Source organism: Stegostoma tigrinum, chromosome 15, assembly GCF_030684315.1.
Source record: "Stegostoma tigrinum isolate sSteTig4 chromosome 15, sSteTig4.hap1, whole genome shotgun sequence".
NCBI lineage: Eukaryota > Metazoa > Chordata > Chondrichthyes > Orectolobiformes > Stegostomatidae > Stegostoma > Stegostoma tigrinum.
In genome coordinates this window covers 35,311,167-35,336,443 of record NC_081368.1, presented here as the reverse complement: position 1 = coordinate 35,336,443, position 25,277 = coordinate 35,311,167, and the positions used below count along the sequence as shown (strand labels likewise).

Genomic DNA, 25,277 nt, shown 5'->3' with positions numbered 1-25,277 from the left:
ATGCTGAAATGAGGTGAGAGATCACTTGAAAACAATCCAAAATTGTGTGAGATATTAACTAGTGGTTATTTTTGAAACATCACATTGATTGAACTGGATTCTATGAACAGATGCTTAGTAGTACAGGAATTGAATATTGCTGCAAAGAAGGACATGCTGTCAAATTTAAACCCATCAAGTCAAGAATATTGTCTTTCAAATGATCACAATTTACAATCCAGAGAAAAAGTGCTGCCATGGTGAATACACGTCAGTAGGGTGCTATTGATTTGCTCAACTTGAAAGTGTGAATCAAAATTGTTCCGCAGGACAATTGCTATCCTGATCAAATCATTCACTGGGTGTCGCGTAAGCTTGTAAAAGGCTGTCACCTTCGAATTTAAGTGGAGTTCAGTGTACTCAAAATTCCCTAGAAAAGCAAAATATCTCAAGAATTAAAATAAAGGGATAATCACACTGATACAATGCTGTTGTAGAAGTGGTATTTTTCACTAATAGGGTTGCCATCTATTCAAATAGATATTTTGCCTACCACACAGTTGGGAAATATTGTGAATAAATTTCAGTGCTATACATTCCAATTACTGACTGAATCGAATGTCATGTTCCTCTGGCTATTCTTCAAAGGCACTCAAGCCAGGATTCACTCTACAAATAAAAGGAATACATTACAGCCTTGCTGCTTTTTTGTATTATCCAGAAGCATAGGGAGCCTATAGTTCCGTATCATGTTCTCAATAGACAAGCTTTGGCCAATCAGAGTTGAACTGGCAACTGAGCAGCTTCCCTTTTCTTCTGTACCCAAAATCTGCTGCAATCATTTTGAAATTTGGCATTTGTTGCCTTTGTCCTTGAGTGTGAGGTGAAAAATTTCAGCAAGAGGATCCTCTTTTCACCAATGTTGATATTTACTCATAATTGTTTCAGTTCTCCAAAATTTAGTGGCATTAATGATCAAAGCACTTGCTGTGAAATCACATACAGTTCCTGCGTATTCAGTGAATAATAATTAGCATCTGGTCAAATGATTTTCCGTTTCAATTGAGTAAGAATTACGTGTCAGGAATTAATCTGGAATGATGCATTCAGTAAGGTAAGAACTCACACAACTGTAGAATACTCACATAACTTCAGCAGTTACTTGTTGAGTGAAATTTAGTTTGTTTAGCATGTGAAAGTTATTATCTAAGATTGTGTGGAGTTACTGCTTACCTGGCAAAATAAGAGTTTCTCTTCACATAACTGTACGGTTACTGTTTATTTGGCTGCATGAAGTCCTTACCATGCAATTGTACTGAACTCCTCTTTATTCACCAGGATAAAAAAAAGTCTTTTGTCCTGAGCTCCTTTTATTCAGCAGGGTAAAAGTTAATGATTCTGTATATTCTGTTAATTCATAAGCTAAGGGTCACTCATCATGTATTTAACTGGAGTTCCTGTGTACTCACAAGGGTAAGGACTCTATGAATTTACCATTTATTCAGTGAAGTAATGGCTAATTCAATAGCACTGATCTATCATACACAGTATACAGTTGGTTTACTGATTTTACAAATATTAACTGTTTGTACAGTCACTACACATGGGAGGCTAGTGAAGGCCTTCTTAATTCTGTAAATTCAAAATGTTCACCATTTATTCTCAGCAAATATTATTGTTTAACTTAATTTTTGATTTTTCTCTCTTATTTTCTCCTGCGTTTCCCCAATATTATTAAAATATCTCCCAGTGAGAATCTAACTGATTGTACCAACCAGTATGTTACAAGACTGTTTTGATCTTTATTATGAGGAACGCAGTCTGTTGTCTAGACTGTGCTGAACAGGTTGGGCCAGTAACATTTGGGATGCTAGCACTGACTTCAGAGGGAAAATCAAATCAAGGTTCAGGTTCCAAATTGAAATCAGTGACTCTTGCTGTAGAGAGTAGATGATGGCTGATCGGGTTCAGCTGTGAAGTATGCACTGCGTTTCAATAAACTGATGATACTTTGTGAATTAATTCCAACTTGATAAATAGTAACTTTGGCCATGTCCCAGAGAGCTACACTGTACTGCAGCATGCAGCTGTCATCTCCAGGAAGGACAGAGAGGAGGGAAAAATTTGGGAAAAAGTATAGAACATTACCCTCAGAATAAAGTCTACCTCTGAGTATGTTCAGTGAGATGATCTGTAAAATTTTTTAATGTAGATGTTAGCCAGAAAAATACCTATATTTACTTCTGCAGGTCTTTATTATTGGACGCAGTTTAAATTATTTCACACTGTGTCATGGGAGGCTGACTTTGCTGTACCTGTGAATCAAGAGTAGGCAGGTTATAATGAAGATCCTCACCTGCACTGTACAAGGGAATGAGGACATGCAGACTGAATTAAAGTAGCAGTTCAGGTTCTTCAACTGCCTCTCTTGTAGTAGAAAGTCAATTAATGGCTATCAAACCAGTTCAATCTGAATTATTCAATGCTTCTCTTCAGAAATTTTCAAAAACATAAGCTGTTTCTTGTCTCCCCCATCCCCAGGGATTCAAACTGTAGGTGGAAACTCTCCATTCCCATCTGCCAGCTAATTAGGGTAACTGGTTCAGACGTCAGGTTCCCATTAATTACAAAATGATTGATCAAATATCTGTATTGTGGAAATAGTGAATAATTTGTTGTACAAACTTAAAAAGGCCTACAGCATTTATTTGATACAGTCTCTACATGCGAGGGAATTTATCAAGTTTAAACATTCCCGGTCTTTAATTAGCAAAGGCATCTTCTGCCTGATTTGACAGCTTCCTCTGAGGAGTGGACCACGTTTGGAACAAAACCACTCTTCACTCCTTCCCATCCCTCTTGCATCATAATGTCACCCCTTCTGACAAGTTCATAGATATCTCTTGTCAGATCGGTAAAGGCCTGTTCAACGTTGATGGAATCTCTTGCGGACGTCTCTATATATTTCATCCGGTACGCTGCAGCAAGCTTTTCTGCCTCCTCCCTCGACACTTGCCGTTGGGTTGCCAGGTCACATTTATGGCCGACCAGCACGAAAACGATCTGGAATGGTTGGACGTGAACTTTGGCCTCTTCCAACCACTCATGCACATTCTGGAATGACCTACGGTTAGTTATATCGAATAAGAGCAGTCCTCCCACTGAATTCCTGTAATACGCACGAGTTATGGACCTAAAAGATTGGGGGGGGGCAGGAAATAGTTGAAAAGAGCTTAATATAATTGAAACATTAGGTTCTATAGCACATGAAATATTTCAGCACAGCGAGTTTGAAAATCTTACTATGTATAGCCTTTGATTTGGAAAGCAATTGTTACATGGTCTTACAGACATTAAGAATAGAAGTAGGAATTTTACTTGACTTTATGAAAAATGAAAATGAGAGCACTACATGGTGAAAAAAAATCATCTCCATTTCTGCATCATCATAAATTCTTCCCCCTCATTCAAACTCTTGGAAGAACTGACATTGCTCACTCTTCTGAAGGAAAATTGACATTTTTTTCTTGGCTGCTGTTAAGTTTAAGTTGGAACATCAGCACCCTCACTGCATTTTATCTCCCCATTCTTTATCCAACGTCTTCGAAACTGTGTAGCTACTTGATACTTTTAATTTGTTTTCTGTAGAATTTCTGATTCCTTGGTTGAAAAGTCAGCCTCTCTCTGTGACCATTCTGAGATCACAGGAGGATTTGGGTGTGAGTTGGCAATGAATGTTAAATGTGTTGGGAAACCTATTCCAGTTGACCAATGTCTGCTTTCCACTTGGTCGGAACAAATGGCAGGAAGCCCAGGAGACGGTCAGGCATTTTAAAATGACAATGATATTGAAAGCCGGGAAAATACCTGCTTTGCAGATTTGATAATGGCTACCAGGTCTCCCAGCTACAGCTGCAGCAAGGCAAAGAGACATTCGGGGCTCTGAAGAAGAGTCATACCAGATTCAAAACTTTAACTCTGTTATTCTCTCCATAGTTATTGCCAGAGTTGTTGAGTTTCTCTAGTATTCTCTGGGTTTGTTTCAGATTTCCAATACCCAAAGTATTTTGCCTTTCCAGTAGACTCAGGTTATTCCTTCCTGTCACCACGCTAAACATCATCCTCCATCCAACCCACCTTCCCCCACCCAAACAGAAGCCACCATCCTGAGATTAGGAATTGAACAACTCTATGTTGGGATCAGGTCAACCCCTTACACAGGACTGTTCCTCTGACCTCAGGCTGTGATTGGAGCCTCTCATCCAGAGTTCAGAGGTCATCCTCCCCCGACCCATGTGACTCCCTACCCTAAGCTTTAGGATTGGAACCCACTGCTCTGCATCCCCACCTCTGTGATCAAAACCCTCCCAATCAACCTAGTCCTCCTATAGAGTGCCCCGAGTCAACTGAAAACCCAACCAGCCAACCAAGATAGATGGTTAAACAGGGAAGCAGAAGGGTTCCAACCCAAAATGTCAGCTTTCCTGCTCCTCTGATGCTGCCTGACCTGCTGCGTTCCTCCAGCCCCACACTGTGTTATCTTAAGCTCACAGTGATGTCTCTTACCTCTGCAGTCTGCTGAGAAACTATCATTTCTGGGTTTCCTACACATTCATGGGCCATCCTAGTCTTAGAGGATCAAAAGGTTTAACATTCTCCATTATGGGATGCCAGTCACATTCTTTTTTTTCTTTATTATTTCCTGAGGTGTAGGCAACATGACAAGACCAATTTTTATTGTTCATCCCTAAATACACTTGAATGGAACATTTTCTCAGGTAGTTAAAAGTCAACTACCTCGCTTTTTTGAACAGCATTATTACTGCAAGGCCAATGAATATGGCATAAAATACCTAATTTACAAGTAAGATAATGGCAAGAAGCAGTCAAGCACTTGAAGAAAAGAACAAAATAATCCTTGAAACATTAAGACTGGATCAGTCTTCAATACACTTCTACAACAGTCTGATAATGTAAAAAAAATGGAGTACAACAGCCTTCCAGATAATTGTGAATGATGGGATTCCTATGTCACTGAGCTCAACATCATTCGACATTGAAATAATGTCGAACAACAAGGCTCATGTTTTTATGCTGAAGGAAAGCTTTCCTGTCACAGGTGCTAATTATCACCTCCACATGCACATCCCTTGATGAGTCAGCTTTCCAAGATAATGGCTTCAAATTTATTCTTAGGTGGATTAGTGAGCTATATTCCCCAATGCTCATGTCTCGTGAGGTTGGAATATGTGCAGGATACCAACATTTAGCTGATACTAAAGCAGTTTAAGCAGGTCCCACCACATTATGCCAAGCTGCTGTCTTGGCGTGGGTCATACTATAATAAAGTCTGTTACACTGACATTTAAAAAGTCCAGAGGAGCAATGAATAAAACTGCCAAGAAATAAAATATATTAACGGCAAGAAAATAAAAGTGCATATAAATATTTTGAGATGTTTTTATACATCTGTAGGTATAACATATTAGATTAGTATCTCACGAGATGGCTGGTGGTACAATGCAGCCAACAGCTAGAGCTGAGACAGTATTGATGGCGTAGTGGTAGTGTTTCCATCTCTGAGTAAGGAGGCCTGGATTCAAGTCCTACCTGCTCCAGAGGTGTGTAATAACATTTCTGAACATTAAAAATTCTGATTAAAAATATCTTAATGCATGTGGATACCTAAATCTCTTAGCTTCTAGTTTTACATCATAGAACCCCTACAGTGTGGAAACAGGCCCTTTGGCCCAACAAGTCCACACCAACACTCAAAGCATCAGACCCACACCCATCCCCTTATAACTCACTTCATCTACATATCCCTAAACACTTAGCATGGCCAATCCACCTAACCTGCACATCTTTGGACTGCTGCAGGAAACCGGAGCGAAGCCATGCAGACACAGGGAGAATGTGCAAACTCAACACAGACAGTGGCCCAAAGGTGGAATCGAACCCAGGTCTGTGGTGCTGTGAGGCTGCAGTGCTAACCAATGAGCCACCATGCTGTCATTATTATCCAAATATTGTGACTTGTTTTTCATGGATCCAAAGCTGATGAATCCATACTTCCCAATAAAAACAAATAAAATCTACACTGAAAGAAAATGACCACCCTTGGATGGGATGCTCTTCAGGGGGTCGGTTTGGATCTGATAGGCTGAATGGGCCCCCCTCCCTCCTCACTGATCAATCTCTATCCCCACTTCCTACCTAAACTACTTTTCCTAGCTTCATCCCTGCCTCCTTGACCCTGTGTCTTCCTTTCCACCTATCCACTCCACTATCTACCTGCTATCACCATGGGCCCCCCTCCCTATTTATTTCCGAGCCCCCTTCCCCTCTCCCATTGCTGAAGAAGGGTCCTGACCCAAAACATCAGCTTTCCTGCTCCTCTGATGCTGCTTGGCCTGCTGTGTTCCTCCAGCTCCACACCTTGTTATCTCAGACTCCAGTATTGGCAGTTCCTACTATCTCTGAAACACATACGGGCGGGTAATCTGTCAATCAATGCTGAAATCAGAGAGAGTGTATGTTAATATAGAGACCAGAAGCTTCCAAGTAGCTAATAAAGTGCATAAGCAGTAAGAAAGTACGGCTAAGAGCCATAAGATGCTTGCACATCCCTGAAGGCAAAGCGAACCTGGCAGTAGCATTCAAGTCATTGGTGTCCCTGAGCTCCAAAGCAGAGTATGGGTTGAACTGGAGTCCGAGTTGGACAACAGCACACATGATGATGTGGTGAGGCTGGTGCTTTGTTGTTGTTGACTTGTGTGGGTGAAAGTTCGCAGAGGATGGTGGGCATGGAGCACGCAGGGACTTTATTGTGAAGGAGCATCTGTTCAATGACCAGCTTAAGCATGAGGCTAATTGCAGCCACAAGGTACCTGCTCTGATTTACATATCAAGAATCTAGTTTCTCAGTAAAACAGGTGAGGATTGGACGTGGCATAAAACTAAGGCAGGTTAGGGTGTTAGTAAATTGTAATTGCATGGGAATTGCAAAAGACTCTGAATTCACCACTTACCGCTTGAGGGGAAAGTTGGGAAAACTTTTCTTGATGATTAGAATCAGATTATTTCCTTTTACACCATTTTTTCCCATCTTTCACTCCATTACTCAAGCCATATTAAACAGGGAAAAGTTCTGCCCATGGAATACATTTCATGTGTACACTGGCAGAGGCAGTGAGAAGTAAAATTGATCGAGAACTATACCATAGTGGGCTGGTCCAGAAACCTATATGAATGCAAACATTAGATTACAACTAGCTGTGTAAAGGAGGCAAATATTTTTTCAGTCTTCAGGAAGTTTGAAAGTAGTTTTAAACATATGTCACTCTGTCTAAAGGCTCTATGGCTCCAAAGTGAAAACATTATAAACTAACGTGAGGAAAAAAACAAACTACAGCCATGAAATGGAATCTATGGGCATATGGTGCATCTCTGAACTGATCATTTGAACTTGTTATGAAATACAGGGGGTACACTGAGGAGTTATCCTGTTTGGTAATCCAAGGCACTCTCCCCAGAAAACAGAAGTGCGCACCTTGGCAGATAGCAGTGGTCAGGAACATGGTCATGCAGGACAAAGAACAAATCAAGGAGAAGAAGTGCATTTATTGATATCATAGCATTATCTGAGATGGAGATAATAATAGGTCAGATGTGAACATGCCAACTGTTAACAGAGATGTCCCTATGTTGGTTGGCTGCAATTATCCTTGCTGTAAATAGCATAACTCTGCAGCTGGCTGTCAGTAATGGAAGGCAGCTATTCTTGGTTATTAGAAGTTGGCTATATCAAGGTCTCGAAATATGGCCTGGTATTTACTGATCTCCCTGTCTTGTCTTTAAATCATGTTTCACCATCTCAACCATGAAGTTCTGTTTTTGAGACACTTGATACTTAACTTTAAGCAATCAGTAAAATGACCTTCAGATGTTTTTATTTTCAAAAAAAAAGTTATTAACTGTAAATAATAAAACACTGCTGAAAAGGTATTACAAGAATTCTGAAAAATATACAAAGCCTATGCCAGTTTAAGATTTCTTTTGCCCATTACAGCACTGCTTTAATTCCAAGTGGATGCACAAATTGAGCAAACATGAAACAAATCCCACAGAATTGTGCTCAAATGTTCACAGAAACAGTGGTTTTATACGACTGATGTACAAAATGAGTCCAAGCACACTATCACACACTATGCAGACACTGCCATCTTGCAGGAAATTTTCACAGAGCTTGCTCAATTCTCCACTTCCCCAACAACAAGCGCACCTGCTACCCACTGTCGAATCTCCACCCACAGGTTCGGCAATGTTGTCACAGTGTGGAGGCATAAGCACAATACCACTGCTTGTCTAGCAGTGTGTGTGACTGTCATCCAGCGAGCTGACCTTGCACTGTAATTCAAGGTCAATATTTGTGCACATTGTTGCAGGTCTATAGGTGCACAAATGTATGTGCTTGAACAGCATCAAGCTCAAGACGGCAGGTTGTCTGACATCTCAATTCGTGAAAGGCTGCTCGTCACCTTAAAGCCATACTGCTACTGCTAAAATAAAGCACTCTGTAGTTGGCATAAGATTGATAGGCAATAGGGCACCATTTCAAGATGCAGCTCTTAAACTCCTACTTTAGAAGGCATGGACAGAATTGTGATCCTTATCACAAAAGTGACATGGATAAATGTTGCAGGAAGACTTGATATTGCAATGTAGTTTCATGTGTGCATACATCATGGAGGCAGATGCACAGGAATCTTGCAGATTTCAAAACTTGTCAAGATGGACACCTTTAAAGCTTTGCCTCACATGCTTCACTTTAAGCTTGTTACTACAACACCGAACAGAAAATGACTAGCGTTCTGACGACAGTTCAAATATCTCCCAAGTGCACAGATGCACCCACTTCTTTGAAGTGCACTTTATGTCACTGCCATTGGCATTGCATTTGCACCAAGGTCCATTAAATAGTAAAAAGCAAGCAGAAATTGCATCTAAACTACATACTCAGCAGCTTATTTAAGACAGAAAATGAGCTGTACACCTGATTGACACACATCTAGTTTCAACTCTCTTATTTCAACATGTAACAATTCAGCCTCCCTATAAAAGTGCAATCAATGGGTATTGGGGGCAAACTCTCTGCTGGGTGGTGTTATTCCTGGCACACAGGAAGATGGTTGTGGTTGCCTCTTAGCTCCAGGACATTTTTGTCAGAGTTCCTCATGGTAGTCTCTAAGGTACAACCATCTTAACTGCTGCTTCATCATAGGGTCAGAAGTGGGAATGTTTGCTGATGAGTGAACAATGTTCAGCACCATATATAACTCCTCAGATACTGATATCCAGGCTTGGGCTGACAAATGACAAGAAATATTTGCACCACACAGAAGTCAGGCAATGACCATCTCCTATAAAGGCAATCTAATCACCGCCCCTTGACAATCAATGGGGTTTTCATCACTAAAGTCCCCCATTATCAATATTCTTGGAATTACCACTGACCAGAAAATTAACTGGACTAGCAGTATAAATTCAATGATTACAATAGTAGATCAGAGGCTAGAAATTCTGCAGTGAGGAGCTCACCTTCTGACTTTCCAAAGCCTGTCTACCACCTACAAGGCACAAGTCAGGAGTGTGATGGAATGCTTCCCACTTGCCTGGATGGGTGTGGCTTCAACACTCGATAAGCTTGATACCATCCTGGACAAAGCAGCTGCTTGATTGGCACCACAGTCACAAACACCCAAACCCACCACCACTGACACTCAGTGGCAGCAGTACGTACTATCTACAAGATTCACTGCAGAAATTCACCAAAGATCCTTAGACAGCAGCTTTCAAACCCATGACCATTTTCATATAGAAGGACAAGGGCAGCAGATACATGAGAACATTATCTCCTGCAAGTTCCCCTCCAAGCCACTCACCATCCTGACATGGAAATACATCTCTAATCCTTCAATGTCGCTGAATCAAAATCCTTGCTTTGTGGATCTACTTACTGCATATTAATTGCAGTGGTTCAGGAAGGTAGCTCACTACCACCTTCTCAAAGGCAACTAGTAATGGGCAATAAATGCTGACCCAGTCAGAGATGCCCATGTCCCATGAGTGAATAAAAGAAAATAAGAAAATGCCATAGATAACGGGCTCCAGCAATTGTCGAACAGTAATCACGAACCTCCATGAGGACAGACTCCTAAAGATTATGGTATAGGAGGTAACTGGTGTTAGCCATTTTTGGCAATACTGTATTCTCTCCAATTATTCAATTAGTCACTGAAGTTCAAGCACACTCAAGGCCTGAAACAGCTTTAATGTGCACTATCTTGCCACGTGAGCTGTGCCTGCAGACTATCTTACCAGCACCATTGCAATATATATACTTCTTCTGATCCTACAGTTGCCTTTTATAGGAAGACAATAACACAATAAAGCGTGCTGGCCTAGTACGTATAGCAGAAATGTGTGGGCCTCATTGGAATGCAATCAACATATAATCAAATTCCATGCTAAACTTTGCAATCTAAGTAAGATCTAGATAAAAGGGCAAATTAGGTACAATGATAAGTTTTTCTGTTCTGTTCTTAATTGCACTTTTCCACATTTTACACAATTGATAGTTGGGTTTGTATTGTTGACTTTTTTTCCCCCGAAATGCTCTTTTTCATTATCATCAGTGGTTGCTGACACTCAGATATACAGTGCTGAGCATGAAAACTGCACTTAGCTCTCTGAACATATTCCATAATGTAGGTAAAAATAAAGAGCTCATGAAAAATAAATACTGAAGGCAAAATTACACTGGACGTCCTTTATTACTACTTCACCACAGAATCATACAGTACAGAAATGGCCCTTCAACCCATTGAGTCTATTGCCTGCAGTGGTCCTACTTTCCCACACTAGGCCCAAGTGCACTTAAATGTAACTCCATGGGAAACTTGAGTGTGTTGGAGGAAGCCAAACTTTACTACATCTGCTTCACAGTGCACACTGTCCTAGAGTTGTGCCATCTGCTTAGAATGACATGCATATAACATCTAAAATAGGGATGTCCTTTCCATAGCAGTGAATGTTACCATAGCAAACAGCTTTCTTTCAACTGGATCCTTTCAAGCTGCCCCAGGCAGTATGCAGAGTCTGCTTACACTAAGAAGAGGGTAAAATAACAAATATGGAATGGGAACCTGAAATTAAGAGCAGGAACCTAACAGGAGAACATGTTGCAAGTTGGGATAGAAAAATCTCCGGGAATTGATATTTTCCATCCCAGGGCATTAAGTGGATTAAGTGAGGAAACTGCCATTAGGCATATGGAGAAGGAGGAGGAATTGTGCCATAGGGACCCTTGAGCCTGCTTTGTCATTTAATAATTGATTACCTCAGCTTCATTTTCCTGACCTATCCTTAAGTTCCTTGATTCCTTCAGAGCCTAAAAATCGATGACTGAGTATCTACCACTCTTTAAGTAGGAAATTCCAAAGATTGATAAGCCTCTGACTGAAGGAATTTCACTCAACTCATTCCTAAATGGCTGACCCCTGGGCCTAAACTTATGCTCCCTACCTTTAGACTCTCTAACCCTGGGTAACAGTCTCTCAGCATCCACCACGTCAAGTCCTCTCAGAATACTAAAGATTCAATAAGATCATGTTCCTAAGAAAACCAGAAAATATAGGACCAATTGACTCAACCTCTCCTCTTGGGACAATTCTTCAGCACAGAAATCAACCGCATAAACTTTTATCGTACCGATGCCAAAGACAAGTAGATCCTTAGCTAGGTATGGGACCTAGGTATGGTACAGTGAAGGTATGGGACAACTAAAGCCCTCTGCCGTCGCAGCAAGACTTCCCTATTCTTGTCTTCCAGCTCCTTGTGATTAAAGACCAATATACATTTGTTTCCTAGATAATGGGAACTGCAGATGCTGGAGAATCCAAGACAACAAAATGTGAGGCTGGATGAACACAGCAGGCCAAGCAGCATCTCAGGAGCACAAAAGCTGACGTTTCGGGCCTAGACCCTTCATCAGAGAGGGGGATGGGGTGAGGGTTCTGGAATAAATAGGGAGAGAGGGGGAGGCAGACCGAAGATGGAGAGAAAAGAAGATAGGTGGAGAGAGTATAGGTGAGGAGGTAGGGACGGGATAGGTCAGTCCAGGGAAGACGGACAGGTCAAGGAGGTGGGATGAGGTTAGTAGGTAGATGGGGGTGCGGCTTGGGGTGGGAGGAAGGGATGGGTGAGGGGAAGAACAGGTTAGGGAGGCAGAGGCAGGTTGGACTGGTTTTGGGATGCAGTGGGTGGAGTGGAGGAGCTGGGCTGGTTGTGTGGAGCAGTGGGGGGAGGGGACGAACTGGGCTGGTTTAGGGGTGCAGTTGGGGAAGGGGAGATTTTGAAACTGGTGAAGTCCACATTGATACAATTAGGCTGCAGGGTTCCCAGGCGGAATATGAGTTGCTGTTCCTGCAACCTTCGGGTGGCATCATTGTCCCTCTTCCGCACCTACACAGGCCCCAAACCCCACCTCTTCCTCCGGTACATTGATGACTGTATCGGCGCCACCGCTTGCTCCCCAGAGGAGCTTGAACAGTTCATCCACTTCACCAACACCTTCCACCCCAACCTTCAGTTCACCTGGGCCATCTCCAGCACATCCCTCACCTTCCTGGACCTCTCAGTCTCCATCTCAGGCAACCAGCTTGTAACTGATAATAAAATGTGAGGCTGGATGAACACAGCAGGCCAAGCAGCATCTCAGGAGCACAAAAGCTGACGTTTCGGGCCTAGACCCTTCTGTGATGAAGGGTCTAGGCCCGAAACGTCAGCTTTTGTGCTCCTGAGATGCTGCTTGGCCTGCTGTGTTCATCCAGCCTCACATTTTATTATCTTGGAATCTCCAGCATCTGCAGTTCCCATTATCTCTGATACTAGCTTGTAACTGATGTCCGTTTCAAGCCCACCGACTCCCACAGCTACCTAGAATACACCTCCTCCCACCTACCCTCCTGCAAAAATTCCATCCCCTATTCCCAATTCCTCCGCCGCATCTGCTCCCACGACAAGACATTCCACTCCCGCACATCCCAGATGTCCAAATTCTTCAAGGACCGCAACTTTCCCCCCCACAGTGATCGAGAACGCCCTCGACCGTGTCTCCCGTATTTCCCGCAACACGTCTCTCACACCCTGCCCCTGCCACAACCGCCCAAAGAGGATCCCCCTCGTTCTCACACACCACCCCACCAACCTCCGGATACAACGCATCATCCTCCGACACTTCCGCCATCTACAATCCGACCCCACCACCCAAGACATTTTTCCATCCCCACCCCTGTCTGCTTTCCGGAGAGACCACTCTCTCCGTGACTCCCTTGTTCGCTCCACACTGCCCTCCAACCCCACCACACCCGGCACCTTCCCCTGCAACCGCAGGAAATGCTACACTTGCCCCCACACCTCCCCCCTCACCCCTATCCCAGGCCCCAAGATGACATTCCACATTAAGCGGAGGTTCACCTGCACATCTGCCAATGTGGTATACTGCATCCACTGTACCCGGTGTGGCTTCCTCTACATTGGGGAAACCAAGCGGAGGCTTGGAGACCGCTTTGCAGAACACCTCCGCTCAGTTCGCAACAAACTTCTGCACCTCCCAGTCGCAAACCATTTCCACTCCCCCTCCCATTCTTCAGATGACATGTCCATCATGGGCCTCCTGCAGTGCCACAATGATGCCACCCGAAGGTTGCAGGAACAGCAACTCATATTCCGCCTGGGAACCCTGCAGCCTAATGGTATCAATGTGGACTTCACCAGTTTCAAAATCTCCCCTTCCCCAACTGCATCCCTAAACCAGCCCAGTTCGTCCCCTCCCCACACTGCACCACACAACCAGCCCAGCTCCTCCAATCCACACACTGCATCCCAAAACCAGTCCAACCTGTCTCCGCCTCCCTAACCTGTTCTTCCCCTCACCCATCCCTTCCTCCCACCCCAAGCCGCACCCCCAGCTACCTACTAACCTCATCCAACCTCCTTGACCTGTCCGTCTTCCCTGGACTGACCTATCCCCTCCCTACCTCCCCACCTATACTCTCTCCACCTATCTTCTTTTCTCTCCATCTTCGGTCCGCCTCCCCCTCTCTCCCTATTTATTCCAGAACCCTCACCCCATCCCCCTCTCTGATGAAGGGTCTAGGCCTGAAACGTCAGCTTTTGTGCTCCTGAGATGCTGCTTGGCCTGCTGTGTTCATCCAGCCTCACATTTTGTTGTCCTACATTTATTTCCTATTTGCTTGTATATCTGTATATTAATTTGGTGTTTTGTGTACTAGTACACCCAAATCTGTCTGAGCATTAGTATTAAAGTTTTTTACGGCGTAAAAAATATGCTATTTTTCCAACCAGAGCGAATTTCCCCACATTATACTCCATCTGTTAGAATCTTTGGGCAGAATCTTATCACCAAGCAAACGCAGCTTTGGAAGCATTAGAGAGGGGAATCTGTCGAAGTTGTGCTTTCGATTGCCTACCTAACCCATTCCCAGCACTCGGTGATACTGCCAGGCATGAGGCTGTTTTGATTTAAGATGCTCCATAAACCTTTTTCTTGAAACAAGCTTTCCTTACCCTGCTTCATATCCCCTTAATTGGCTGTATTTATTATTTGATAATACACTGGTGAATACTTTGGGCATTTAACTATTCTGTTGTTTATTACTATTCTGTTTATTTCTTTTCTATTCATTTATATGATGAGGGTGTTGCTGGCTAAGCCAACATTTATTGCACAGAGGACAGCTGAGAGTCAACCACATTAAGGTGGGTCTGGATTCACATGTAGGCCAGACCAGATAACGGCTTCAGGTTCCTTCCCTAAACGACTAGGTTGCTTTTTTCTGAAAATTAACAATGGAACTACAGCCACCATTAGACTCTTAATTCCAAATTTTTTTAAAATTCAAATTCCACCAATGCCTTGGCGAGATTGGAATCCGGGTCCCTAGAACATTACCTGAGTATCTGAATTAACAGTTCAGCGATTAAAACACTAGGACATCACCTTCCTGATTTCTTATTGTATTTTTCTTTCAATGCTTTTCTTCAGCCCCCCAGCTCTCCCTTTTCTCCATTCTTGATTTCCTGTGTAAACCTACCAGCTTTACCTTTTTCCAAAGACAGTATGTTTTGGGACTCTGCTGGGTGGTTCAGCAGGATTTTAAAAGGTGCATTTAGCCAGTGTCCTGAGTGATCTGTACTATTCCCCAGCTGGGAACTACAGTTGTTTCTAAAGTTGTTGATCATTCTATTTATTTTGCAGTTATCCCAAAAAGGAAAATATGTATCTATTTATAAATAGGGGTAGTGACCCTCAAAGGTAAAAATCTAGAATGACTGTTTAATTTTACCTTTAACAATAATATTAATCCTATACAGCTATTTTCATTGGCATGATTCTTCTATTGTCTGAGCATTTTAGAAACCACCATTGTCATTCACATCATATTTAATGATTTGAATTTTTTTAAATTTAGCCACAAAAGCCTCAATGTTGCTTGTAACCAAACATTCCTTTAAAGACATTAGTCAATACAATATTAATGTGCTTAGATTTACTAATGCTTCTCAGAGACTAGGTTTAATATTCAGAGGCAGCACACCACACACATTTTGTGTGCTGTTCTCCCTTCCACAATACAGAAGACAGAAAAGGTGAATTTACGGCTCTAGATATTACTTACCATTTGTGGTGTCACATCAAGAAGAATGCAACACAAAATATCTGAACAAAGTTTTTGGGTTTTAAACGGGGTCCTTAGATCCCTAGACTTTTGTCTGTCTAAATCTGGACAAACTACAAACAGGGAGGCCGGAGAGAATTGTTATCATCTTTGCTTTCTCTCTTTGTTAACCGTCATTATTTATATTGCTGTGTACTAACAAAATAGGCTTTCTGCCATGATAGTAACAAATTCTTTTGGATGGCTGATGTTGTATCAGGTAATGGTTTTGAAAAGGCTGATACAGGAGACTGTATTAAGCTCCACCGAGTGAGATGATATCATAGGGACCTGAGCAGGGAAAGACAGAACAGCTTAGGATCTGGTTCAGTAAGATTTATACCGCAGGTCTCCACATAGTCTTAAGAACAATATCTTTCTCACTAATGTAATGTACCCAATTACTAGCATGCTGTAAACTTAAACTCTGTTTAAGAACAGAGTAGCTTCTTGTTCATACTCACGAGATGGTAGCAAACTACCTTGACCAAGCTGGTAATGGTTGGCACGACAACACATTCAACAACTGGCAATAGCTATCAAAAAAATAAGACTGCGGATCTTGGGAGTGTGTCAACATTTGCAGGGAATGCTGCAAGCATGTTGATATTTGGAAGAGATGCGTGGGATTGTGTGAATATTTGTAACAAATGCTGGTAATATATCAGTGCAGAAACACAGGCAGATAGGAACAGGAGTATGCTATTAGGTTCATCAAGCCTGCTTTGCTATTTAACATGGTCCTCTAACTCAATGTCACACTCCCACACTCTCCCCATACTCCTTGATACCTTTGGTGCCTGTAGTTCCATCTGTTACCGTGACTTGGCTTCCACAGCCATTTGTGGCAGAGAATTCCATAGTTCTGATACCACTGATTGAATCTTTTTTTTCTTAATCTCAGTCTTAAATGGCCTATTCCATATACAGAGACTGAGACCCATTTCTCTGCATCTACCCCTCCCCCACCAAGGCTTGGCAAACAACAACCTTATCATCTCAAGAATCAGGAAAACCTTGTAGCCTGGCAACACATTCAAGGTGCTGGTGACATGTCAATGTCAGTAGAGGTGCTGGGAATGCAACAATATTTGCCAGGCAAATGTGCAACATTTTCAGAGAATGGGGAATGTGTCAATATTTGCAGGGGTATTATAATGAGACGTCAATATTTTGCAAAGGGTTCTGAGATCCTTTCAATATTTGGAGGGATTCATCACACATAAAATTTGATAATTATCAAGTAATTATCAAATTTGATAATCTCTGCTCTGATTTCAATGAGAATGAATGGAAATGTTTACCGCAAACTCCATTTGTGCATCATGGGTGTGGAAACTCATGATATCACACAAGGGGCCTTCTACATAAAATGTCTGCTGCTATCAATTTGAACACACAAAACAGAAGAAGACAGAACTATTACATATTTGCAAGAATATTGGTTTTTCCCAATAAGACACACGATTACGGTCCGATATAATTCCTGTTAAGGTTTACCTGAGACATACTAGAGACTAAGACTTACCTGAATCGCTCCTGACCAGCTGTGTCCCAGATCTGCAACTTAATCCGTTTTCCTGGCTCAATCTCTACCAGCCTCGAGAAGAAGTCCACGCCAACCGTGGGGTCCGACACTTGGGCAAACCTTCCCTCGGTGAAACGACGGATCAGGCACGACTTCCCCACCGTGGAGTCCCCAATGACTATCAACCTGAACTGATAGACCCAGATAGCCTCCATCTCCCCAGGTATTGTGATAAACTGGCCAAAATGTATAAGTATTGTGGCCCAAGTGCGGTGAGTCTTTCAGCAGTATCCCAGTGAGCCCAGCTTATTGGGGTTGGTTACACATCAACCAGGTCTAGCACACAGACAAAAACAGAAATCTCTGTCCTGCTGAGTCTCAGATTCCTCCTTTTATAGGCAGGTTACCATGATCGGCCATTCAAAAAGCAGCATTTGCAGTCACAAAAGGATGTTTCCTTCCAAGGATCAGTCCATTCCTTCTTCAGTGTCCCCACATCGCCAGAATATCCCCGTTTGGAGAAGCTTCCAGTATTTCCAAAAGGCCAGGGCACCCGGTGGTAGACAGTGTTTCTCGCTACTATTAATGTGTCTGCAGGCAAACGTGAAGGATTCCCAGGCTTGCAGCTCTCACTGTGTCACACCTCGGATGATCCTCATGCAGTCTCCATCTTTAAATCTTGCTCAATATCGACCAGGAGAAAGACATACATGCGACAGCGAGTTGTCAGAATCATCGGGGATGAAAGGGGGAAGGGAGAGGGAGCAGTTCAGTCACATTCAGGTAATTTGAAGAATTAAATGGACTATTGCACGGCTCGCTTCGTAAGCAAGAATTGGCGATAAACAGACAGACAGAGCTCGCTGGGGTTAAGCCCTGGCCAAAATCCCAGTTTCCAAAGAGTGGTTATTTGTTCCAGCCAAGGTCGCTCCCATCGCTCCCTCTGTCAGGGAGAACAGAGCTTCTTTGAAGAAACAAGAAATTTAATTGCAATTACAACACTTCTGTAAGCTAAACATTAAACATCATTTCACGGGTGGCTATTTTTTATCAACACGTTTGAATATACATTAAACATTGCAAGTCCTAGCAGCAAAAGCGATTTTGCAAAAAAAATTGTATATTTTAATGTAAAGACTAACATTTAACGTAAGCTTACTCTCAACTGCAATGGAAGCGATGCCGGTAGCGTTTCCTCACTCCGGGAGCCGCAGAAAGAGAGAGAGGAAGAGAAAACAAAACACAACGTTTTCAAATATCAAAAAATTAAATGGCGAACAGGCCGAAAAGCCGGGACTCCCGAGACTGAGAAGATGATGGCAACCGGGGTTGTGTGGAAGATAGGGCTTCGATTTCCCCGGGGATAGGTTTGCAGCCTTTCCTCCCTTTCCTGCTCACTGACACAGGAATCACAACCTGTTTTTAGCAGGTTGCAGCCCTGGGCGAAAGCTGATGAAATCACTGCAACATCAGCACCATCAACAACACAGACCGCCCCGCCCCCCCATCTTGCAACAACCAGTCCATTGCAAGCAGGGTGTGCTAGTGCACTGTGCATGTATTTAACAAGCAATGGTCTGCGTGCTCATTTCAAAGCTGCTTTGAGAATTGTATGGTTTTGAGAACATTTTAAGAAGCATTGACAATGAAGAAAATTTCAGTTTATAAAAGCAAGTTTTCCACAGAATACAAATTGTCAATAATACTTCTGTGCGGATTATCTGCACACATAGGTAAATATGTTTAAATTCTTGACAAGATATTCAATTAATGTCTCAGGTAAGAACCTTTAATACAGGAGCATGGTCATGTCATGTCTGACACGCATGTCTATATTTTCTCTTTCAAATATTATCACAAATGTTTGTGGCACTTCCAAAATATTCTGCATTTCATTTCACAATTACAGCATTTGCCACTTTTCTCTCTATATCTGTCTGCACCTATATGGGGTGGGAGCAAGGTTAACTTGCAAGAGGCAAGAGTGGAGGCTACAGTACACAGAAGCCTGTCCTGACACCTGGAGCATCAGGCTTAGAGCAATTTAGGACGGTCAAATAATTTGAAACCATTTCCCCATCAGAATAGGGGTATAATTTTAAATTGTCAATCTCTAACCTCTCCCTTAACACATTCAAGAATCAAATCCCCCACCATTAATATCGTGCATGGCTATCATTGATCAGAAACTCAACTGGACCAGGCACGTAAATAATGTGTAGGAGCAAACTAGTTATGAATAACGGGACTATTGCAGTGGATCAGAGGCTGTGATTAGGCAAGTGTTAGCGTACAGACTGGTAATTTTAAAAGAGAAGGAATCATCACAGAGCCAATAGAAAGAAAGTTGCTGGGCAAGATATAATTTTTAAACCGTTTTACTGTAACAAACCAACTAAAATCAATATTATTCAAACATTAGTTATCAAACAAGGGATATTTTAAATAAATACATTTCATTTTCAGTGTCACTTACAACTGTCTTATGCATTTACAAGCACTCACATCGTTTCCCACAAAAATCTGGAACCACATGCAATCTTAACCTTTCCACGTCTACATTCCCCATGTAGGATCTCCTGCTTTCCACTCAGTTATTTTGGATTTGAGTCACAATCTCCCTGTAACGGTATTCTATCTGAAATCCCCAGACTTCAAGAGCACTTAGAGATGAGCAAAGCAATGCCCACATCCCATGAATAAAAAAAAAGTTAATAACAACAAGGTGGTTCAACAAATCCTCTCCCACTGGGGCCAGGAGAGCCCAATGATGCTATTGAATCTTAGAGGATTTGTTTTTCCAGTCCTTTAGACAGCTCAGTTGGTTCTGGCAAACAAACAGCAACAAGGGCCCTTGTCCAAACCCCAATCTGTGCCCTACCTATCTTCGGATCTGTGCTTTTCCTAACTGTCTAACATAGACAGGAATACAGGGCATAATCTTCCCAACTTCTAAACAATGTGGGCATTAGTGAGTCAGTTGGAAAAATAAGGTGAGATCAGCAGAAATTACATTCTCAACATAAAGAAAAAGTTTGATTCCCCAACCAAGTTTTGAATGGTGAACTGAGAATTTTGCTTGTGAGCGGCCAGAAATGTATTTGTAGCCATTCGCATGTATTAGCTTGCCCCTTTAAACTCATCCTCACTCATTGATGTGCAGTTTCCCACCACCAAATAGAACGTAGATGGCAATGATTCTCTGCATGAAAGTCAGACTGGAAATCTGGCTATACCAGCTCGCTGCTTGGGCCACCATCTTAAGCAGCAGTCCCCATCAGCTTAGAGAATGGTCCAGAAGCATAACTGCCCACATACCCCCATTCACAAAGGTCACCACTGGACATTCAGCAGTATCAACGCACACTCATGACTCATTCTCTGATTCACTTACAATATACCTGTCATTGTAATGCCACTGCAAGGGCACTTTTCAAGCAGGGAGAGACATCTAACTCAAGAATTGGTCCAAGTGCACCTCAGACCTGTTCGCTTTCTCTCTTAGCATTCACTCACTTTGAGCTTACTTGAATGCTCACAGCATCTCAGCCATGCCTTGCCTTGTCTTTTTGTGCTTTGTCCCATCTGCCAGAGCTTAAACGTTCATAGTACTTCTGTCCTGCCTCGTTATTTAGTGCTGTCAACAGTCACTAGCCAAGGAGTTGTATGTGTTGCTGTCAGACAATGTGCTATGTCAGTCTCACACATGAACCATGCGTCAGCAGCATACACAGATAACAAAGCAAATAGCCATTTCTCAAAGTCAGGGTAAAGTCCTCAATCGGGCTGAGGGAGACAGCGTTCAGTCAGGGATCCCATTACAGTAAGTCTTGGGCAGCATTTGATATCAGTCTAGGGGTTTGGACATGGTTAATTAGCTACGTGGAGTGGTTAGGGGCATGGGGGTCTGTATCATTACAGTCTAATGAATGGGCCTGTAGGTGGAATGCGACAAATCCAAGGAGTCGCAGTAGGTCAGGTGGAGAGATAACTATCAGCCAGGGGTCTGGTCAGTGATTAGCCAGGACTGTTGGTCCAATTCATTCTGGAAGAGTGGGTCACAATTAGCCTGGGGTCAGCTCAGTGAGGTGGTGGTGACCCTCCATCAGTGATGTCTTTGACCAAGGTGGGGTGCAGCACAGCATAGTGTGCTAAGATGTATGGCTGGGACACATGGGTATTGTTAGGAGGTGAAGGCAATAAGGTGTGTAGGAATGTATAGAAGACTAAAACCGATGGGCTCAACAGACTGTTACAGGAAGAAAGGAACATGGAAGTTTGGGGGTTTCCTGGTTTTCTTGGTTAAAACTGCAACTTCCTATGCCAAACATGGCCTGAGTCTAATACAATTCACAAATGTTCTGGAAGTGGAAAAGGGCTGTGACCACACCCATAACGGGTGGAGTAGGTATTTTTTCCCCTGTCTGAGCTTCTGGACTCTGTGAGCAATGTGAGACCCTTCAAAGGATAATTGCATTAATCAGGCACTTACCCTGTACAGATTGGTGTCATCAGTAATCAGGTTGTATGGGGTACAAATCCTGGCACAAACAATCGTAACCATATCATTGGTCATTGCAGATTAATTATACTCTTCTCTGGGAAGTAGAAGCAATCACAGGCGATCAAAAAGTGGCAGTGGTGGACTGCAAATTGTAACCAGAATATAATATCACTTAGGCTGCTCAAAGGCAAAGGACTAATTTTCTTTCACCTTAAACTGTAAGTATTCGCCAACATGCTGTTGTAGGTATTAATGCCTTTCTTAGATGATCTGAGAGGGTGAGTGGACAGGCTATCAGTAATCAGACAACATTTTCAATCCATTGCCATGATTACATGACATGACATGTGCTGCATTCGTTGAAATAAGGTCTTTGTGTCAGAGGCCAATGTGGATACATTTCATGGTCCTCCTTGTCAGAGCCTTCTATGTCATGCTGCATGGCTGAATGTGTTTAACCATTATGAGCTGGATGCTTTTTGAATGGTTACTGAAAGACAAGGGTTACTCTCTGCAACCGTGGCTGATGACTATTTTATGGAACTCCTTTACTGAGGCTGCGCATAGATACAGTGCTGCCCATTCTTTGACCAGGGCCATCATGGAGCAAATGATAGATCTTGTGAAGATGAGGTCCTGATGTGTGAATCTGTATGAGTTGAGCCTTGCAGCATAGTTCAGACAGAGTGTGCCACATAATCCTTGAATGCTGTTCAGCACACAACTGGGAGCAGGCTAAAAGGGGCTGAGATAGGCGCTGAAGACTTAGGACAGGAGGAGAGTCTTCCAAGGTGGAAGATGAAGACATTGAGCCGATGGGATATCACCTTCTGCATGAGGTTCAGCAATCCAGACAGGACATTATTGGAACTGGGTTCCAACGGATGTGAGCTGCTGCAGTGATCATTCATTGACTATAAATGTGTTGTCACTCAAAAGGCAAGCAGTCCTGTTCCCAGAAGCAAATGCAGATTTTGTTTCTCTTCGCTTTTGCTGTTGCTATATAAAAATGAATGGATTCAACCATTTGTTTTCCAGTATGTGATGCCCCTACATTGAACAATGTGGCAATGTTAGGCTACACTGTGCCCTCTGTTAGACAAGGTTCTAAGATGGAGTGTAAGATGGGATGTAACTGATGGCCTTGGCAATGATGGCCACTTCCTGTGAATTAATTTTTTTTAAAAAATCTTATATTGTCATGGGGCGTCAAAAATATAACCAAATGCTCATCATTATAATGGAAGAGGTAGTGTTGGGCAAGCTAATGGAGTTAAGGATTGATAAGTCTCCTGGCCCTGATGGAATACATCCCAGGAGACTAAAAGAGATGGCGGGAGAAATAGCAGATGCACTGGTGATAATTTTCCAAAATTCACTGGACTCTGGGGCAATCCCAGCAGATTGGAAAACAGCAAATGTGACGCCACAGTTTAAAAAGGGAGGTAGACAAAAGATGGAGAATTATAGACCGGTTAGCTTAACCAGTGTAGTGGGGAAGATGCTTGAGTCTATTATCAAGGAAGAAATAGCAAGGCATGTCGATAGAAATTGTCCCATTGGGTAGACGCAGTATTGGTTCATGAAGGGCAGGACATGCTTGACAAATCTTTTGGAATTCTATGAAGATGTTACGAGCCAGGTGGACAATGGGGATCCAGTGGATGTGGTGTACCTAGATTTCCAAAAGGCCTTAAACAAGGTGCCGCACAAGAGGCTGCTGCATAAGATAAGGATGCATGGCATTAGGGGTAATATATTAGCATGGGTAGAGGATTGGTTGACTAACAGGAAGCAAAGAGTGTGGATAAATGAGTGCTATTCTGGCTGGCAATCGGTGACTAGCAGTGTGCCTCAGGGATCGGTTTTGGGACCACAATTATTTACAATTTATATAGATGGTTTGGAGATGGGGACCACGTGTAGGGTGTCAAAGTTTGCAGATGACACTAAGATAAGTGGCAGAGCAAAGTGTGCAGAGGACTGTGAAACTTTGCAGAGGAACATAGATACATTGAGTGAGTGGGCAAAGGTCTCGCAGATGGGATACAATGTAAATAAATGTGAAGTCATACATTTTAGTAGGAGTAACAGTAAAAGGGATTATTACTTGAATGGTAAAAAGTTGCAGCATGCTGCTATGCAGAGGGACCTGGGTATCCTTGAATCACAGAAGGTTGGCCCGCAGGTATAACAAGTAATTAGGAAGGCAAATGGAATTTTGTCCTTCATTGCTAAAGGGATTGAGTTGAAAAGCAGAGAGGTTATGTTGCAGCTGTACAAGGTACTGGTGAGACCACACCTGGAGTACTGCATGCAGTTTTGGTCTCCTTACTTGAGAAAGGATATACTGGCACTGGAGGAGTTGCAGAGGAGGTTCACTAGGTTGATTCTGGAGTTGAGGGGGTTGGCTTATGAGGAAAGACTGAGTAGACTGGGATTATATTCATTGGAATTCAGAAGATTGAGGGGGGATCTAATAGAAACATATAAAATTATGAAGGGAATAGATAAGGTAGAAGTAGAGAGGATGTTCCCACTGGCAGGTGAAGCTAGAACAAGAGGGCATAGCCTCAAGATTAGAGGGAGCAGATTTAGGACTGAATTGAGAAGGATCTTCTTCACCCAGAGGGGTGGAATTCCTTGGCCAGTGAAGTAGTTGACGCTACTTCAGTAAATGTTTTTAAAGCTAAGTTAGTTTTTTTTAACAATAAAGGAATTAAGGGATAGTGTGAGAACACGGGTAAGTAGATCTGAATCCACAATAAGATCAGCCATGATCTAACTGAATGGCGGAGCAGGCTCAAAGGGTCGAACAGCCTACTCCTACACCTAGTTCTTATGTTCTTATAACTGTTTATGGTCGCTTTTTCCTGAATGACCACCTATTGCTACTTCATTCGATTGCACAGCTTCATCTCCCGAGATTATATCTAGAATTGCACACCTTTCAGTGGGTTTGTTATGTGCTAACACAGTTTTTTGATGGGTAGTGTTCGTAGAACAGAAGGACCAGGGGTACAGAGACATAATTTTTTTAAAGCTTGCGTCACATATAGACAGGATGCTTAAAAAGGTGTTTGGCACACTTGCCTTCATTGTTCAGTCCTTTGAGTATAGGAGTCGGGACTCATGTTGAGGTTGTACAGGACATTGGTGAGGCCTCTTCTGGAATACTGTGTCCAGTTCTGTCACTCAGTTATAGGAAGGATATTATCAAGCTGGAGAGGGTTCAGAAGAGATTTACCAGGATGTTGCTGGGTATGCAGGGTTTGAGTTTTAAAGAAAGGCTGGACATTCTGGGACTTTTTTCACTGGAGTGTAGGAGGTTGAAAGGTGACCTGACAGAAGTTTATAAAATAATGAAAGGCATTGATGGTACCTGTCTCGTCCCTAAGATGAGGAATTTCAAGAATAGGGGGCACATTTTTAAGGTGAGAGGAGAGAGATTTTAAAACGATAT

At 42.6% G+C, this 25,277-nt stretch overlaps 1 protein-coding gene across 4 annotated transcripts; it reads right to left on the bottom strand.

Moving 5' to 3' along the window:
* Nucleotides 1–188: 188 nt before the first annotated feature.
* LOC125458950 (ras-related protein Rab-39B) lies at nt 189–18,804 on the bottom strand. Of its 4 annotated transcripts, none has more exons than XM_048544810.1 (3): nt 18,453–18,804; nt 17,311–18,274; nt 189–3,172 (listed from the first exon to the last, which is right to left on the bottom strand). In XM_048544810.1, exons 2-3 carry the CDS (start codon nt 17,523–17,525, stop codon nt 2,746–2,748), a joined length of 642 nt encoding a protein of 213 aa, XP_048400767.1. In that variant the 5' UTR covers nt 17,526–18,274; nt 18,453–18,804; the 3' UTR covers nt 189–2,745. The 4 variants fall into 4 exon arrangements, with proteins under 4 accessions (XP_048400767.1, XP_048400766.1, XP_048400768.1 ...); XM_048544809.1 differs by having other exon boundaries at nt 18,470–18,804; XM_048544811.1 differs by having other exon boundaries at nt 17,311–18,271; nt 18,470–18,804.
* Between the last annotated feature and the right edge of the window lie 6,473 nt (nt 18,805–25,277).

What these genes read in the sequence shown, in the direction of transcription:
- LOC125458950 (XM_048544810.1), bottom strand. Translation starts at nt 17,525, where the DNA reads ATGGAGGCTATCTGGGTCTATCAGTTCAGGTTGATAGTCATTGGGGAC. An exon ending in GCTGGTCAGGAGCGATTCAG is followed by an intron (nt 3,173 to 17,310) that starts GTAAGTCTTAGT and finishes CCAATCTTTTAG; the next exon opens with GTCCATAACTCGTGCGTATT.